The 20,743-nt window shown below is 36.9% G+C and overlaps 1 protein-coding gene and 1 pseudogene across 1 annotated transcript; both read right to left on the bottom strand.

Moving 5' to 3' along the window:
* Nucleotides 1-90: 90 nt before the first annotated feature.
* On the bottom strand, nucleotides 91-14,245 carry LOC127637336 (MARVEL domain-containing protein 2-like; annotated as a pseudogene).
* Nucleotides 14,246-15,608: 1,363 nt separating this feature from the next.
* On the bottom strand, nucleotides 15,609-20,741 carry LOC127643187 (adenylate kinase isoenzyme 6-like). Its single transcript, XM_052125808.1, has 5 exons — nucleotides 20,528-20,741; nucleotides 20,205-20,297; nucleotides 20,042-20,100; nucleotides 19,699-19,844; nucleotides 15,609-16,345 (listed from the first exon to the last, which is right to left on the bottom strand). The coding sequence occupies exons 1-5, from the start codon at nucleotides 20,562-20,564 to the stop codon at nucleotides 16,156-16,158; spliced, it is 525 nt and encodes a 174-aa protein (XP_051981768.1). The 5' UTR covers nucleotides 20,565-20,741; the 3' UTR covers nucleotides 15,609-16,155.
* Nucleotides 20,742-20,743: the final 2 nt, after the last annotated feature.

Below are 20,743 nucleotides of genomic sequence, written 5' to 3'. Positions count from 1 at the left end.
CCGTTTGCCTGTACCATAAGAATTATGCAATGAATTCTCAATGGATTATCTATCATACTCAAATTCTTTATTATAATACTACAATTCACAACCTGTGGGACTTCTTCCAGGTATGCACTTGAAATTGATTAAAGAAAGATTCAATGACACATTATAACAGCAAACAAATACACTAGAATGGCTTTGCTCAGAGATTGACAAAATGCAAAATCCCAAAAATTACAACAACAAAAGACTCAAAAACACAATTCACACTTTTGAAAGAGTCCTGCTCATATCTAAGATACTTGTACTAGCCTTGACTAAAATGTTTAAAAGATAAAAGGTTAAGGAGACAACATGGTCCAGCATTTAATAATAAAATAAAATACTTCAAAAGGTGCCACAATATTTTTGTGATCACGCTTAGTTTGGCTCAAAAGCAGAAACCTGACTTCATAAAACAGTATAGTCAGACATACAGTAATACAGATGACGTCCCAAACAAAACCATTCTGTTCCAAATGATGCCAGAGTTTCTAATGCCAGAGGTTTTTTATTGTCTGTGGTCATAGTCATTGACCCTCCTTTTGATAAGGCAGAGTTTTGCTTTTAGCTGTTTACACTTTTTCTTTTTCATCTGATAGTCTGCAGACTGTGGGAAAGAAAGGTAACAGGTCAGCATTGATCATAATCAATATCTATACCTTTACTATAAATAAAAATTAACACTTTTATAAAGATACAATAAAAAAACAATTATTGTAGATTTTATATTTTTTGTGTGTATGTGAAGACAGATATAGTGGGACCCCTTCGTACAGGGCCTGGGACAAAATTCCCAAGAAAGAAATTAAACCAAAAAAAGCTAACCTTCTTCAAGCATTTGAGGCGGTTGTACACTTCCATGGCATCCTATTTTGGGAGAATAAAAGCAAAGAGTTTAAATTGTGTATTCTTGAGAAATTAATATCAATACAACCAGGGTATGAAATTAACTTTGTTTGTCCACCAGCCACAGTGGCTGTAGAATGCCCAATTTTACCAGACACCCACGCCCACACACACACAACAGCATTACTTGTCATCTGTCACTACGGGATGTCTTACAGGTTACCCACCAAAGTGACTGATAAATTATCCAGCGCTGTGCAATAAATCCACGCATTTAGCAGGTGTTAATTTAAAACATTAAATATTAAATATAACATAGAGTATATATAGTGCATGTATCATGCCTTTCCAAAGCTCAACATCGCTTAATCAATTTTCAATCTATGAAATAAGGCAGTCATCAACCAAATGAGATGGGGAAATATTGTGGAAAACAAGTTTTAGTTGTGATCTAAAAGTAGAAGAGATACTGTGTAAACTCAATGGAAGCAAATTCCAGAGTTCTGGTGCCAGACCTGCCACAAAGTGTCAGACAGCAAGCGATCACGTCGCAAAGGACTAGAGAGTATGTGCAGGATTATAGGGATGCAGGTGATAATGTGCAAGACCACAAAGAAATTTGAAAGCTTAGAGATTTTTGTGACATCATTTGAAATATATTCTGTATACTGATAAATATGGAATGAGACAAGTGCATATTGAACAGGATGGGAATGCTTAGTGAGAACTGTAGCAGCCAAAGTTTGGACACTGATATATGATAGTTGGAAGAAGCTGCATCACAACAAACAAAGAGCTGAGATAAACCAGAATTAGAACATGTCCAACACTGTTTCACTTACACACTCATACAAATACACACCATGAACTGTGGGGTGCCTTCCTGTAAGTCATCCAGCTCTTTATCCACATCTGCCAAGCCTTGATTAATATCATCTAGCTCGGCTCGGCAGACACTTGTACTCCATGTGGTCTCTGTCAAAGTCTCTCTTGTACTCAAGCCGCATCTTCTCATTAATGATGGGAGGATACTCACTGAGAGCATGAAAATATAGAAGGGGGAATTGGGACAAGAGTGATACTGTAAGATTACATGAAGTCACAAGTTCACAACTGCTTTTTGTTCAATATAATTGAGTATTTAAAAAGGTGTGTTGTACGTCCTATTTTTGTATTTCTCCTTACTGCTCTTCCAGGTTACAATGTGCTCCAATATTACAACTGACACTAAAACAAGGAGTTTTGCTTACTTGTCATAGTCAGTGTCCAGCTCATCTCCAGAATCTCCAGTGTCATATTCCCTTAGTTTACCCTTCAGTCCACACAAAGAGCATGTCAAGTCAGAACCACTGTGGGAAAAGAAAGCAAGTTTTTGTTATTTGAAATTGCTAATACATTAATACAATTTTGTTGATCAGTTTGGTCTGATAATAAAACATTTCTGACTGCAGATGGATTTTTATGCCCACACCTGTGTAAGAGTAATTTTCTAATGACAAGTTTCAGTAAATTCACATAATAGGTTTGTTTGTGAAACTGGTTATGCACGTTCATATGAGTAAAACAAATTCCACCTCAAGTTCTATTCATACTGGCTCAATATTTCATAGATTATTTTGCTCTTTGGCACCAAAGTTTAGTGATAGATCGATATATAATTTATTATATATATCATTTTTTATATATAATTTTTTGCCAGTTTCAAAATATACCAATAGTCTTATCAAAGGATGGCCTACCTTGGAAGGTACAGTGGTTTCTGGAATTCTCTGCATTGAACCATAGGCTGTGAAACACTGATTTGATCATTGTGGTCATTGACAAAAACCTCTGGATCTCCAGACACATTTTTAACCTGTATAAATACAAGGAAATTATGAGTTCTTAGTACTGTATCAAGAAAGACACATCTAAACGTCATTGTAGTAAGACGATAGCTCATTACAAGTAAACACGCTACTAAGATGGACAGAAAACATGGACAAGTTCTTGAAAAGGAAAAATATTGATGATAGTAAGCATATGTTGGATATTGGTGTGCCGTATAATTTTTTAGTTGTAAAAAGTGTGCTGTGGCAGCTTGCTCTAGGCCTCCCATTTTGCATACAAGCTATTTCCCAAACTCAGCTGGCCTTCTTTTGGTATGATAAATAGTCTGGACAAGCATTAAAGCCAGGCAGAACCAGTTCCACTACTTCCGCAGATACCATCACAATATACAGAATGAACATTACTTGCATGGTGATTTGTGTCAGAATGAATGCAATGGAGTCAACTAATAACACCAGAACATAGCAATGCTTTCTTTGGTCCGTTAATTCATGGGCATTTAAGGGAAGTTAGTGTTCCATGGACATTGTATCGTCATGACAATTTGGCTTTCCTTTGAGAGTCCATGAGAGGACACACCCAGAATCTAGTCAGGAAACTTATCTGAAAGTTCCATTATCAGAAATCTTAATAGCAATGCTCAAGATCAACAAGAGTCTTAGCAAAAAGGCAGCATTGAGCCCAGGGTAATTTTGAGGGAAATCTAGCAGTGAAAACATATATTTTAAAGTATCACAAACAGAATTAAATGTAATTAATTCATGCATTGTACTGAATTAATGGTTAAAAACAATAAAATAACAGTGGAAAAAATTATAACAGCAGAAATAAAATGGATCTGTCTGTGAAAGAAATTCTCAAAAAAAATATACTTGCCCACTCCCCAATGCCATGAGATGTGAGCCCATCAGTGATTGTCTTCACATTATGCCACAGAACACAATCCCTGCCGTACCTCCTGATCTGCCCTCTGGTCTTTACAGCAAACACCAGAAGGATGATCAACCCAATCACCACAAGGAACCCAAGAACTATGGCAATGGCCTTGTAAAGAAGAGAGAAATATTTATAATCACTTTAAATAGCACTGCAGTGACATGAATGTGACATCCATTTTGAGTACAACATGAGGACAGATATGCTTCTAAATTTGCATAGTCAAAGAAGGTCGCACTCATCTAGCATCTCTACATAATAACATCACTCCAACAGAAAGGTAAGAAACCCTTTCTGACAATAGCCAAACACTGATTCAGAATTGTCTAGGTAAGCTGAACTGAAACATTACCATGAGGACATGCTCACCTCTTCAGGCTCCACTACACAGTAGTGATATAAGTACTGATTGATGAAAATGCCAGAGGCCTGATCTTGGTTCTGGTATTGTGCACACAGTTGCAAAATCTGATTATACATCATGGATCCAGAGGTCTGAGCTGTGGGGTTAACAGCGACCAAGTACACAATGGTGGCAATGAGCATGAGCAGAGCAAGGATTGCACAAATAATGATGGACGCCAGATAGAACGCAGGAGACTGTGAAGCATTCTGTCTTGACACCACCAAGATGAAGATGATGAGTATCGCGATGAAGGTAATTGCCGCAATTGCGATGATGAAGCCCTTGCCTGATTTCGGATCCATATATGTGCCCCCGCCATAGCCATATCCTCCAGCACCTCCACTTCCTCCAGAACCATACCCAGCACCACCATATGTTCCACTACTATAGCTGCCTTGGTAGCCTCCATAACTCATCCCAAGGCCACCCAAGCCCATAGAACATGCATCATAGTCCCATGCCAGTGTGGATGCCACACAGGCAAACATAGCCACACACATAATGATGATAATGATGCACAAAATCTTCATAACACCTGGGGGTGAAGTCCAGCGATAAAAGTGAAGCATTTCATCAGGGTGGTAAGAAGCTGTGCTATGGGTGGATCTGTGTCGACTGAAAGAACAAAGTGAGATAATCCTTAAAAATTAAATATTTTTAATGTCTTTTGTTCAGTATTCTCTGATGAAAAGCTGACAATGGTTTTCAGTGCCTCAACCACATAATTGACAAACTTCATTGCCTGTTTTAATAATGGGTGATTAAAATAGTTTTTCCCAAATGCAACTTACTGTCTGCTGCCATATGGGGTATGATGACTTGATTTTTTCTGCATGATTTTGAGTTGAAGGTACTTAGGCAAACAACTTCATAGGGTTATCTGAGTGAGACCTAATGTAAGGGAGAAAAAATATTTGATGAAACATTGCCACATCATAAAATACACTGTTGAGGAATTTCAACCAACAACTAGTACCTAGATCTAATCAATCCATATATAAAGATTGTGACCTGTTAATTGATAGGTTGCTAACCCTCAGAGACCCAGCATAGCAGAACTGCAACATCAGTTTAATGCAATTAAATAATAGGTCAACCTATTTTCATTAAAAGCTTAATTTATTAATATAGTATTTATTAGAAAAATGTACTGAACTGTAGCTGACACTCTGAAAGGCATCACAACCGTTTTGCGGAAACAAATGCTAACTTAATGTAACAGCTTAAACACCTTGTGTAACAGAATTGAAACATTTCTTTAATGCAATTACATAATCTCTACTTTTATTAAATTTTTTGTAAAAAAAAAAACAAAAATTTCCATTAGCTTAAGGCTAACTGAAACTTTTAACTGTATTACAACTTTCAAGGAGAAAAAAAAAGCAAATAAATTAGCATCTTCAGGAAAGTTTTACGTTTCCCCGAATTTATGCGAAAATAGCCATCCACTTGCACGACAGAGAATGACTTTCCTCTTACACACGGTCTCATCAGTAGGCCTACTGCAGGTACTAATGGTTTGGTTGCAGTGATACTCAAATTGATTTGGTCACGTCCAACTTTGAAACCAAAAAACTAATCGAAAGTGATCAAAATGTACAAGATTAACAGCATTTTCTTTCATCTTCATATCACGTAAAAAAGTTTAAAAAAAAAAATACTACTATAAAAACTGAATGAAAAGTTACATTTCACTGAAAAAGAATCTGAGTGAATGAACATTTGTCACAATGGCAACATTGTTTAGTTATTCTGTGAATAATTTCTGTATTACATAAACAATACAAAACAGAAGGAAAAATAAATAATAAATAAAAAGTTGATACTGCTGCTGGAGCAACCCCTGGCCATGAACACATTGCAAACCGAATCCTCCATTCATCTGCATTTAAATAGCAGAGCGTTTTTCTCCCAGTGAAGACATTTGCAATTGAAATTTTATTTTTTTCAGATAAGATATAATAATAACAAGGATTCATACAGGTCCATGTTAATCCGCCTCAGTATTATATACAAAAGCATTTTTTAACGCCAGTAAACTTAAGTGCTATATACGGAAGAGGATTAGGGCCAAGCAATAATTAAAAAATAAAACCATCTCGAGATTAAAGTCATTATAATGCGAGATTAAACTCGTTAAATGTCGAGAAAAAAGTCGAAATTCAATCTTGAGAATAAACTCATTAAATATCGACAATAAAGTCATTATAATGCGAGATTAAACTCGTTAAATGTCGAGAAAAAAGTCGAAATACAATCTTGAGAATAAAGTCATAAAATATCGAGAATAAAGTCATTATAATGCGAGATTAAAGTTAACGAGTTTTTTCTCGAAACACAACGACTTTATTCTCGATATTTAATGAGTTTATTCTCAAGATTGTATTTCGACTTTTTCTCGAAATTTAACGAGTTTAATCTCGCATTAAAATGACTTTATTCTCGATATTTAATGAGTTTATTCTCAAGATTGTATTTCGACTTTTTCTCGAAATTTAACGAGTTTAATCTCGCATTATAATGACTTTAATCTCGATATTTAATGAGTTTATTCTCAAGATTGTATTTCGACTTTTTCTCGAAATTTAACGAGTTTAATCTCGCATTAAAATGACTTTATTCTCGATATTTAATGAGTTTATTCTCAAGATTGTATTTCGACTTTTTTCTCGAAATTTAACGAGTTTAATCTCGCATTATAATGACTTTAATCTCGATATTTAATGAGTTTATTCTCAAGATTGTATTTCGACTTTTTTCTCGAAATTTAACGAGATTAATCTCGGATTATAATGACTTTAATCTCGAGATGGCTTTATTTTTTTTATTATTGCTTGGCCCTAATCCTCTTAAACGACCAGCGCTGCACAGTATACTATGTATCATCGACTACAAGACTGAGGGACGAGAGGATGCTGATAGGCTGTCCAAGTTCCAAAAGCGCCATAGAAGTCGACCTTATATCTTGTGCCTTATATATCAATTATTCTAAAGCATTCGATAGTGTTGTGTGAGGGACCGACCGAAATATCGGTGTTAATTCATCGTCAAAAAAAATAATTTCACAAATGAATTAATCATAACGAAGAGAGACTCACCTTTTGCCGCCCGTAAGAACTCAATGCAGGTAAACAAATCCTTTTAAAAGCATTGCTCCATCCTTTCGGATGTAATATTTCAAGAAACGCCCTCTGACGAGTTTCAAAGAGAAACTGTCACAAACCACACATCCCTGAAACCACCTTCCCTCCTCCACCACCTGAACGTGTGTGGAGAGGAGACCATCAAGTCAGTTTTATTTTTAGGTCTATAGCGGTTTTCACAATAGCCTACTTATTGTGTATAAAATAACTTTTCTTATATCAAGAAAATAATAAGACAGTGGCAAGAAAACAATTCTACAAGGGGTAGTTCGCACTAAACGCGTTTATGCGCTAAAAACAAAGATGATGAATATAGCAGAACAGGTTTCTCGAGACGCGTTTTTAACAGCTCAAGTTCATTTTAACGTCTAGAAAACGTATAGATAGCTGGGGAACAGACTCAGCAGGGGGAACCCTTCCTTGTTGGACATGAAACATGCAAAAGCACAGGAGGTTCTCCCATTAAAGGACTCTGTTTAGCTTCTAAGATCAGTCACAATCAGTCACGTGTGGGAAACTATTTGGAAAACACGTTTGAACTTCTACAAGAAATGCACAAATTGCCTGTGATGTTTATGACTGACTGACCAATCATCAATATGTAATCCAAGAGGGATCATTACATTATTGTCCAAATCTGGTCATCATTTAATTAGTAATGAAGAAAAATATGATTTTCAATTTTGCTTTATATAATCATGCTGAATGTATGAAACTCCTATTGTTCAGTGTATGGCTCAGGAATGCAATAGTGACACAACCCCATTAAGAATGTTTTTAATCATCAAATCATCTTCATTAAAAGACACAAACAAAGCGGCATGTCATATGTTATTACACACCATATTTAGTATTGTTGATGTTTGCACAATCATGTATTTGATAACCTTCTCTTCCTGATGTCCACCTTGTAACTTGATACCTTGCCTTTCGAGTAAACCTGTCAAGCCAATAACAGAATGGTTTGCTTTACGGAAGTAGCAGTAAATACTACAGTAGCAGTACTATACCTACAGATAAATCCAGTTCAATGCCGTAAACTGGGTTTAATGTCAATTTAAACCGCAGTATGTTTTGAAATGTCATCTGAGTATAATGCAACTACAGTAGTTCATATTTTTTTCCTAAAGGTGAGTCATGACTGGAAAACAACAAAAATTCACCATTCACCAATACAATGTGGAGGTAGGACTTTATTTTTCTCTACTTACACAATCAATGAAAAAGTAACTAATTACATTTGAAGGCAAAGCGATACATAATACCTCCATCCACACCTTGATTGTGAATGGAAGACCACCGGATCAAGACCCTGTCATGGCCAGCCCAATCTCCAGACCTGAACCGCATTGAAAACCTCTGGAATATGATCAAGAGGAAGATGGATTGTCACAAGCCATCAAACAAAGCAGAGATTATTTAATTTTTGTGCCAGGAGTGGCATAAAGTCACCCAGCAGCAATGCGAAAGGCTGGTAGAGAGCATGCCAAGAGGCATGAAAGCTGTGATTGAAAATCAGGATCATCCACCAAATATTGGATTTCTGAACTCTTCCCAAGTGAAAACATTAGAATTGTGTAGTTTAAAAATGAATATGAACTTGTTTTCTTTGCATTATTCGAGGTCTGAAAACACTGCATCTTTTTTGTTATGTTGATCAGTTGTCCTTTTCTGCAAATAAATGCTATAAATGACATCAGTAAAATGTTGTCAGTATGAAATAAAAAACTGATAATTTTGCAGTGGTCTCTTAATTTTTTCCAGAGCTGTATAAGACTAAAAACTACTGGCCTTAAATGTTGCTCTACAGTAAGAAGGTAACATTTGACAGATATTTGTAACTGTTATACCCATTTAAGTGGTAAATGTCTTTCATAGCACTTTCCATCTCTGTGAAATCAACTTAATTCAATGTGAAATAATTTCAATACAAACAATGAGATGTGTTGCAATTCTGAGAAACACAAAAAGCAATAACCTCAGAGAATGCCTAAGCATGTTCAAATCAAACAGTCTATTGAATGCTGAAGATAAAATCATAAACAATTATATTTCCTGCCAGTCATTTCTTTTCAGAGAATCCCTCTTAAGTTCATAATGAATTTAGAAAGATGGATTTTTAGCTGTAACCATCATTCCAGTCCATGACTTTGTCATACTCCTGAATTTTCTGTTTGATGTGAGCAAGTTTGCTCTTTAAATATTCACATCTTTCCCTTTTCTCCTGGAATGTTGGGTCCTACAACCAGAAAAATGTAAATTAATCTTTAGCATGCTCTCTTACACAGACAGGAAGTACACAATTGTCAATAGCTCCATTCATGCGGTGTACATCTCCCTAACATTTCCTGTTTTTGTTTCAGCTGTTTGTGGAACTTAGTGTAGACCGAGACTATGCCATTCTTTTGTAACAACTAAAAACATGTAGAATGTCAACTAATGATGAAGGGTTGAAATGCACTGGAGGAGCTTGTAGAACATAGTGTAGGGGTCACAACAACTATCATCAGTAAAAAAAAACATTTATTCTGTCACTTTCAGAAAGAAAATTAAAAGTTTAAGAACTTACAGCCTTTTTTCTCTGATACTCTTGAAAAATGCTATTGATTCTCTCTTGCTCCTGTTAAAGGAAAGCCAAAGTTAATATCTAAAATCAAATCTGCCAGTCTCAATCATGCATCTTCCACCATTTAGGAATGAATATATATTTTCAGAGGACAAAAATTTAAATACTAAGCTATAGACAACAGGTTTAAATAGAGAATGCATAAAAGCAATATTTCAAAATCAAAGATGCAATACATTAAGCTAAAGCAATATTTTGGGTTCAATACAAGTTAAGCTTAATTAACAGCAGTTGTGGCATAATATTGATTACCACAAAATTTATTTTGACTCACGCCTCCTTTTCTTTAAAAAAAGAAGAAAACCTGGGTGACAGTGAGGCACTTACAATGGAAGTGACTGGGGACCAGTTTTTGAACGTTAAAATACTCACTTTTTCAAAAGTAGCCACAAGACATGATTTTGGTGTGATAAAATTACATTTTAACCTTTTCTATGTAAATGTATAGCCAACTTCGTTGCATGATGATGTAATGTCAACAAACACTAAAATGACTAAAAATTACAATTTAAACAACTTTACAACTCAAATCCTACCTTAGTTTAAGAAGAAGAATTAATGCAAGTGCTTTGATAAAATTAAAAGTGCCATTCATTTCAATTGTGAGTGCCTAGTTTGTTCCTTTTTTTTTAAGAAAAGGAGGGACAAGTCTAAATGAATTTTTGTAGTAATAAACATTATGCCACAAATGCTGTTGAATGATTTTACTGTAACTTGTATTTAACACGGAATATTCCTTTAACCCAATCAACCAATCGGGAGTCAGTTATAGTATGTAGTATTATCACCATTTGACTGGAAGGCTGTTGGGGAGACCCCTCATAAGATTTTCCATTTCCTCAAATTTCTGTATCAACATCTGAACCTCAGCATGCAACTCTTTATATTCTCCATACTGGTCATTAAACACTGCCTTGTACTGCTCCCTCTCCTCATCAGTGTTAATTGTGGGATATTTCCTGTGAGGAGAATGATAAAACAGACCACATAAGATTGCTATAAACTCTTAGAAAAGGGGTTAGGAATAAAAATAACACACAGGCAGGCAATAATTAACAAAGTCTTCGATATGTGTGCTACTTTCCAAACATCACAGGAGAAGATGGATCTTATATCTGGCATAAAACGGCCTGAATGGTTTGAACATTAGAACGTACGCCACATAGTCGGCAATGACCACAGGTTTGGGGATATGTCCCGCAGGGATATGACCCCTTAAGATCTCTGGTTCCATCATAACTGGAGGAACAGGCATTGTGCCACTCATAGAGTCTGGAAGGGCAATTATTGGTGCAGTTCTGACTGGCACAGAGACACTGGAGCCTGCATCAAGCTGTGATTAAAAATGCCAGGGTCAGTGAAATTCCAACAATGATTTTAAAACAACTTTTTGAAAATAAAATTAACTACATACCATGTCGAGTGGAAATGCTGCTGTTTTAATCTAAATATGATTACGATTAGAAAAACAAGCAAATTGGACTTTGTTAGCTCAGTTTACAATGGATGCAAATACTAAAATGTAAGAGTGGTTATTTTTATCAGCATGGTCAATTCTATATGATAATTTCTATATATAATTTGTAATATAAATTTTAAAGAACTAATGCTTTGGACTTTACATCAAGACCAAGTTTCTCTCTGCGCATCCTTGCAGCTTCATGTCTCCACAGCTTCAGGCACACGGCAGCTCCCACAAGATACAACAGCATGTTGACAAAGAGGAAGATAATGGCAGCATTCTGTCCAGCCTCTGTTCGACAAAACCCTGCGTTAGGCCCAGCGTTAAAGTGTGGATAATAGCAGAGACCTCCACGAACTGTGTCTCGAACATACACAATTGCGGCTGCAAAGTAGAGCACACCTAATGACAAGTTTATCACACATTCTGTGATTGGCCACCAGCTGGAGTCAAGTAGAATGGTACGATAATACATGGTCATTCCTAACACTAGAAGAATGATGGTCACTATCCAAGTCACTCCAGCCACCACGAGGACAAAAGGAGTCAGAGGTCCTGAGTAAGAAATCCCAGTTCCTCCGTACATCCCACCCATTGATGATCCCCCATAAACTCCTCCGTACATCTGATGCATTGAGTAACCGAACATATTAAACCACTCATTATCCTTGTGCACGTATGCACAGACGCAAGCAAAAACAGCACCCCCCAAAAGCAACTCTACGCAGCCCAGGATACGCAGAAGTCCAGCCCAGGACTTCATGTATGCATAACGCTGATTGTACTCCTCCACCTTCTCACTGTAAGTCATGGCCGTCTGTAGAGAGCGGCCAGAAACTGATTCCAATGGCTCCTCTAATAACATCGCCTGCTCCTTCCTTGATGTGTAGCTGCCTCCAGATCCCCCATAAGGGTCTAGGTAAGAACTGGGAGCTGTCGGTGACGGTGGGCCTGAGTGTGGAGGGGAGCATGGAACACCTTCTGTAGTGGTGTTCACAATTTCAGGTGGAGGTGAAGGAAATGTCCATTTTTTGCTGCCTCTGTTGCTACTACCCCTGAAGAAGTTCTTTACAGAGTCAGGAATGAAGCGTCGGATGGGTTTGATGTCCATGGCATCATCCACCTGGTTTTCGACATCATTGGCGTAGTAATCTGTGCCAACAGGATGATCTTCGGGGAGCAGAGGTGGTGGTAAAGTGTCATAGCTGGTTGCTGGCACTTCAACACCAAGAGGGTATGGAGGCTCCTGGCCCCATGGCAGTGAGCCGACAGGCACCTGGTCATACAGAGGCATATCTTGAATCTGGTCAAAGCAGTATGCTGACCCGTTTCCAGCTGACATGGGGATTGTTCTGTCCTCAGAGCTCAGAAGATCTGAGGATCAAAAATAGTTTATTTTACAGATATTTATCAGATATTACAATGAGGACATTTGCACATCGTTTAAGTTATTACAATAAAAGATAACAAAAAACACCCCCCCCCCCTCCCCCTCCCCCCCCCGCCCCCGCCCTCGCCAACTGTTCAGATGCTGTCCTACATCTCAACAGTAGTTACAGCGCCAAACAGGCGAAGTTTAAAAATCATGTTTTTCTTCACAAAGCTCCCAGGAATGAAGATAAACAATTGAATGTTACACACTGGCCAGCAGCGTTTAACTGTGGGGAAAAGGAGACCAAGCACAAATGGACGACTTTTAAAGGGGTCATGACATGAGAAACCAAATTTGCCTTGATCTTTTGGTATATAAGAGGTCTTTGTATCATTAAAACGTCCTGCAAGTTTAATATTTTAAGACGTCCTCCCCATTCTAAACGAATCATTTATTTAATCAAGCTCAAAATACAGCTCGTTCTGGATTCATGGTTAGAAGTGACGTGTCGGTTAGAAGTGACGTACCAGCGTTTGCATATGACCGCCTCCAGCACAAGATAACTACGCTTTAAGCGCAAGACAACTACGCTCATTTCGTATCGCCGTGCGCCTCACAAGTGTTCAGTCGATGGACAGCGAGCTCTGACAGAGACTACTTGTGCACAGGAAAATTACGATGCCACACAGATGTGCTGTTCCTGGCTGTGGTCAAACAAAACCTCTGAATAAGCTGCCGAAAGATCCAGACATCAGGGAAAAATGGATGCAGTTTATTTTTTGCGGACGTCCTAGTCACGGCAGTGTTAACTTAAGCGTTTGTTCTGTACATTTTAAGGATGACTGTTTTGAGAACAAATCTCAATATGATGCTGGCTTTGCCAGAAAACTGTTGCTCAAAGATAAGTCCGTGCCGACTATTCTGGGAACAACGACGACGCAAACTGTAAGTAATCTATTTTAAACTTTAAACTACTTTTTAAAGCGCAATTTCATTCATTATGAATAATCTCAGTGTTTTTACTTAGTTTACTTGCATATTGTTCTGGCTGGGGCGTCAATAATTGATACATAGGCACTGACGTTAGCCAATCATAACAGTGGGCGTTAACACTGAGGTCTTAAATGGAAAACGCCCCCAAAACAGACTGTTTGAATCAGAGGATGAGAAACAGGGTGGGAAAAGGTCATAAATCACTAGATTTTAAAAGTTTTTCTTAAAAAAAATATATATTAATACTATAATTGCACCTAAGGGAACATAATAATACAATAAAAAAACCCATGTCATGACCCCTTTAACATTCACTATAGAAACGAAGGCATTCTCATGTCTTCAATGATTCGCGAGCATTTTCCTGAGCGCGGTTTAAACCTGCCTGCCAACAAAGGCAATGTCTGAAATGACACGGAACGAAAGCAATTCGCATTATCAAATATTAGTGTTTTCAGTGGTCAAAATTCATCTTAAAAAGTTCCTTGCAACGAGTGTGTAATAACTGACTACACTAAAAACACAGCAATGTAATTTTTTTCCCCGAAAATGAAAAACCATCATTCTCTTACCTGGAATCAATATTTTCACCTGTCTTCCTGGTGCTGCAGGTGAAAAAAGATCGATCACGTGACTTGCCCATTGATGACACTCCATCCAAACCAGTTTGACAAGAAAATATTATGTCATTATGTAAAAACCAGTAGCATATCAACAGTTGACCTTTATGGGGTATACATGCTGTGAACATCTATAAGATATACAGTATATCCAAGAGATATCACTTTTTATGGAAAATATGCTCCTGGATTTCACTCTTTATTGAAAAGCAGTAAAAAACAATTAAATTAATTAAGCTTTAATTTCAATGTATGGTTTTATACTAATTAATGGACATTTACTAAAGCTTCATATTACAGCAAGCTATATTAAATACGGTATTACAACATTTACAAAAATTTACTATGGCATTATCATGGTAATACGTTATTCTTTGAAGTTCCATGCATGATAGCACATGGCATCAAAGTACCATAGCATTAGTTTCTGATAAGATCACTTTACTATAGCACCACCACAGTAATTTTTGGTAAGGCCTATTTAACTAATATATATATATATATATATATGCAGTGTATTGATGTTATTTAAACTCGTATTTTGCTCGTTTTCTAATAACAGTAATCATATCTGCATGTTATTTTGGGGTATTCACTACTGAGCATCAATACCACTTTGTGATTTACTGACTTAACTATCATAAAGTTTTTTAAGAGCTGACATATAACAATATAATTGTGATAGAGTTGAACTTAGCTTATGACCATCGAATGCAGTTATGTTAATTAAAATCAGTGTCCGATATTAAAATCAGTCGACACACTTTGCAAAAGGCGTGGGCATTGACAACATGGCTTCGAGATATGAAATTAAATTCTTCCATCCAGCTGTTGTCAAATTGACATGTGTGTGTATATATATATATATATATATATATATATATGTATATATATATATGTATATATATATATATATATATGTATGTATATGTATGTATATATATGTATATGTATGTATATATATATATATATATATATATATATATATATATATATATAAATTGTATTTTTTCTGCCAGAGCAGCACCTGAGTCTTCTCCCATCTATCGGTATGCATGAAGAAGATGAATCACCAAAAACACAAGAAAAATTAGAAAGTGAACCGTTTCTCAACCACACCTATCATTTTGATTCTGAAGACTGATTTAACCACTGTAGTCTTATGGATTACTTTTATGCTTATGTGATTTGAGCTTCAACATTTTAGCATTTTAACATTTCAACACCCATTCACTTTCATTCTACGGGCCAAAACATCTGAGAAATTCTACTAAAAATATTCATTTGAGTTCAGCAGATGAAAAAGTCAAGAGGGTGAGTAAATGAGAGAATTTTCCTTTTTGGGTGAACTATTACTTTAATGACAATTTCAGATGTTTTCTGAAATTGATGTACTGAATGACAACTAGCTTAAAACAAAAATACTGTAAATCTAATCTGTGCAAGGAAATCAGCATTCTAGATTACATTATATTTTCTGATGAAACCCTGGAATAAACCATTTTCTTAGGTGCATGTAAACTTGGCCATTATCTTTGTTCTCATGGATCTAATACTTACTTTTCCCAAAGTAATCTTTCTAATTATGTACTTAAGAATGCGCAATAATCTTTTGAGAAGAACCACCCATGTGATTTTCAATTAATGAGATTCAGTCCTAACAATTACTAGCGGGCGCAATATAAAATTGTGACAGTTTAACCAAGTGAACTAAGGAAAATACAATACATAAAGAGGCTCTCTCAATTACAATACAAAAATATTTATTTCTTCCATTCATTATGTAATTGTGTGTAACTTTTCTCAAATACAGTCATGTTCAACAGTCTCATACACCGTTATTCCTTGCTCAACAGAACCGTACTATGTCTGGGGCCACTATAGATGTCCTATGTCAATTGTTGTCTTTCATCCATTGTTCAAACCATTGGATAATCTGTTCCAGATTCCTCTCCAGGTCCTCAGGAGTGTTACTGGGGAGCTGGTGGACTATCTCCTCCTTGTAGGCTTCCATGGCTTCCTCATAAATAGTCTGGAAAATCTCACACTGCACATTGTCCTGGAGCTTCTTTCCAGTGTATCCTCTGAATATGAAAAGATATAGAGTTAAAAATCACAGTAAAGGTCATACAGCAACATGGAACCTGAGCTGTACATTAGGCAAAGTCAAGGGTTAGATATCTTCAAGTTTGTATCTAAAATAACCCTCAAAATTCTTTACATTTACTCACTCACCCAAATGCAGGGGTTTTCAAACTTTTTAAATCACAAGGACCCCCAAATATGATGATTACATTCTGGGGACCCCCTTACCTAAAATATAAAGGTAACTATGTATTTTTGAATAAATAATTGTATATAATGTAAAGACATATTTAAATTCATATTACAATAAACGTAAATATGAAATGCTGTTTCAATAACAATTTTCTTTTATTATTTGGCAACTCTCTATAGCCAAACATAATTCTCACAATTAACAATTATATGTAGCTTCTGTAGTTTTTTGTATTTCTGAACAATTAAAAAATATATACATTAACTGAACAGGGTACATTTTTTCACAGTATTAATGCACTGGTAGATGAAATGTTAAACCTGAAGGGCTGCATTTGCATATTCAAACATGTGAATCAAACTAAACAACACCACATTCACTGATTCAAGATGTCCTAATGGGATGGATGAGCCTGGTGGCTTCTACACAGTTTGTCAATGCCTGGTTTCATTTTAGTGAGAGCCAGGCGCATGTCACTTTCGACCTCCAGACGGGCCCGGTGCTTGGACTGAAGTACTTTCAGTGCTGAAAATCCAGCTTCACACAAGTAGGTAGTGGCAAATGGTAAAAGACACTTTATTGCCTTCTCAGACAAAACAGGGTAGTCCTTTTTCACAGACATCCAAAACTCTGACAGAGGAAGGCAGGGGAACTTTGTTTTCATCTCTCCCTCATTTGTCAAATCAATCAGTTGCTCTTGGGTTGCTAGATCCAGATGAGTGCCAATCCCTGGTGCAAATGGGTTTCTAACATAGTCCAGGTGGGTGTTGTCCAAATCTGGGAAATATTGTTTAAAATAGCCCTGAAGATGTGACAGGTGAGACTGGATTATGGGTGTGATGTTGTCAGCAGTGGAGATGCACTCCTGGTTATAGAGGGGAAACATTTCTGTAACTCCCTCATTCAGTTTGCTTTCCCACAGAGATAATTTTTGTGTGAACGCGCAAAATCTTGTGCGTTCAGTATGTGAACGTTGTGCCCTTGCATGCTCTGATTGAGGACACTGAGATGCTGGAAAAAATCTGCCATTGTATTACAACTTCAGTATCCATGAGCCATCTTCAAAACAGCTGGCAAGCTCTGATTTTTCACCAGAGAGAAACTCTCTCAGCTCTTTGCGCAGCGCATACACTCGATTTAACACAGCACCGCGGGAAAGCCAGCGAACCTCTGAGTGAAGCAGCAAGCTCTCATAATCAGCACCCATTTCTTTGCAGAGTAAACCGAATAGTCTGTGTTTCAAGGGGTGTGAATTTTATATAGTTTACAGTTTTAACTACATCCCTCAGCACGTGATGCAAATCATCATCAATGCGTTTGGCCACAAGAGCCTCACGGTGAAGCATACAGTATGTGGCAACAGCATTGGGGGATTTCGCTTTGATCAGGGTCACCACACCACTGCGCTTACCGGTCATAGCGGCAGCACCATCAGTGCACACACCAACACACCGAGACCAGTCTATTGAATTGACCGTCATGAACTGATCCATCATATTAAATATGTCCTGCCCTGTGGTTCTGCCTTCAAGGGGTCTACAAAAAAGAAGTTCCTTGATAAATTTGTCCTGCCCGAGGAAACGAATGTAGACCATAAGCTGTGCTTGAGTTGCAACATCAGTGCTATCATCCAACTGCAGTGCAAAATATTCACTGGCTTGCACTTGTTCTAAAAGCTGCGAATCAATATCATTGGACATGTCACCTATGCGTCTGCTTACTGTATTGTCCGACAAAGGTACACAATCTTCTTTTCATGCCGCTTCCTCTCCAAATAGCTCCCTGACAATGTCTTTAGTAGCTGGTAATAATAATGCTTCGCCAATCGTGTGCGGCTTCCTAGCACGCGCGATGTGGAGTGATGCCAAATATGATGCCTTTAAACTCCTCTCAGGGACCGATGCTTGCTGCTGAAAAGTAATAGTCTGCCGGGTCAAACACAACTCCTGATGTTTGAAATAGTCAATGGACTTTCCTGCATCAATGGGATGTTTCTGCTGTAGATGGCGTTTGAGCTTGGATTGTTTCATGCACTCATTGGAGAGAATCTCTTGACAGAGTACACACTGGGGTCTCTCGACTCCCTGCTTTAACATACAGGTAAAACCAAACGTAATGTAAGATTTGTCATATTTTCTAGTTTTTTGTTTAGCGTTCGTCAAGTCAGATTGACACGAAGTGCTTGCAGGAGCGCGATTATTCAAAAATCTTTCCATCATTTGTAGAGCATGTACTTAACCGCTAATTGCTCCATTCAACTTACTATAAGTGCAAAACGTAAATAGCGTAAATAAGTATTTTGGGATAAACACGTTATAAGGAACCACTCTTATACATCACGAAACTGTATGTTGATTTGGTTATTAACATCTTTAGGTTAAAAAATAAATCATGTAAAAAAAATTCTAATCTTACATATATATGTTTTTTTTTTCTGTCAAGTTTTTCACGAACCCCCTAGCTCCATCTTGCGGACCCCAGTTTGAAAACCCCTGCCGAAACTAGATTTTCAGAAAAATATCTCAACTCTGTAGGTTCATACAATGCAAGTGAATGGTGACCAGAAAAAACTTAAGGCAGCAATAAATATTCCATATGACTCCAGTGGTTTAATCAATGTCTTCAGAAGCGATCTAATTTATTTTGGGTGAGAACAGACCAAAACATAACTCCTTTTTCACTGTACATCTTGCCAACGCAGTCTCTAGGCACGATCACAATTTCAAGCTTGATTAGACTTGCTAGTGCTTGATGCATGTGTAGAATGCAAAATGTCACTAGGAAGTGTAATCCGAGCTTGAAATCATGATAGCCAAGGAGACTGCTGAAGTCAAGATTTATAGTGAAAAAGGAGTTATATTTTGGTCTAATCTCACCCAAAACTGAAGACATGAATTAAACCACTGGAGTCATATGGAATAATTTATTGCTGCCTTTGTGTTTTTTGGTCATCATTCACTTGCATTGTATGGACCTACAGAGCTGAGATGTTTTTCTAAAAATTTTGTTTGTGTTCTGCAGAAGAATGAATGTCATACACATCTGGGATGGCATGCGGGTGAGTAAATGACGAGAGAATTTTCATTTTTGGGTGAACTATTTAATTAAATATGCTCTATATGGGATGAACATTATTGTTAGGTTGTAATCAACACATACCTGCTTTCAAGACGATTATAGAGATTCGTATTGTCTGTCCGAAGGACAAAAACAATGTGAAACCATCGTTCAGGGAAGAAATCACAGCCATGGTAATCTATAATGACACCTCCATCTCCCATTTTATCCTCCAGCTCATCCACAACCTAGAGCATCGAAAGACAATTTCCATTATGTGCATCTTACTGGATATGCTTTTGAATGGTGATGGCTCATAGTTAAGCTTCAGTAAGTGTAATACTGAATGCTAGTCTGCACCCATGTAATTAAACTATATTACATTTATTTTGTCAAGACTTTTTAAAGAAGTCTCCTGGAAATAAATCATTACAATAGTACAAACCCCATCCTCATCCAATATAGGGCACTGGTATTCTTCATCAAATCCATCAAACAACTGACCTAAATAGATGATTTTAAAATATTAAAACTACTAGGCAAAAAAACGTTCACATATTTAAATATATCAACATCATAAAATATTGCTGAAATTAACAGCAACTTACACTCCTGTGCCAAATCACCAACATTGACATAGGTTAGTCCTGTTCTTTGAGCCAGCTCTTTGCCTAATGTGGTCTTTCCAACCCCAGGAGTTCCTGTCCATTCATGATGGTCACCAAAGGTCAATTTGTAATATTTATGGAAAACCGTATTTTTATGGAAATATGGTGACTTGCATATATTTGTGAGGAAAAAAAATCGCAAATCTAGGTAAGCATTCACCATACAGAGTATATTATATGCATAACACAAAACAAACTTGACGTAGCAAGTTCGTTTATTTGTAACAAACACTCTGCCATTTAAAAATGACAAGACAGACTACCTGTGAGAAGAATGTTTGGCCTCTTCATGATTCTCATTGCAAGAAGGTATCACACGTGAAAATAGCGCACAATAATAACAGCAATTAGTTTAATAATATCACAGGATACTCACTAGTAATAAGAAAGCATAAATATATAATAGTTAAATGATCCGTTGGTCATAATAACGTCTGAGCACGCCACAGCATAGATCAACATAAACACGTGTCTAGTAA

This window comes from Xyrauchen texanus, chromosome 4 (genome assembly GCF_025860055.1).
Source record: "Xyrauchen texanus isolate HMW12.3.18 chromosome 4, RBS_HiC_50CHRs, whole genome shotgun sequence".
Classification (NCBI taxonomy): domain Eukaryota; kingdom Metazoa; phylum Chordata; class Actinopteri; order Cypriniformes; family Catostomidae; genus Xyrauchen; species Xyrauchen texanus.
The sequence above is the reverse complement of the archived record's forward strand: the minus strand, read 5'-3'. Positions and strand labels throughout refer to the sequence as shown.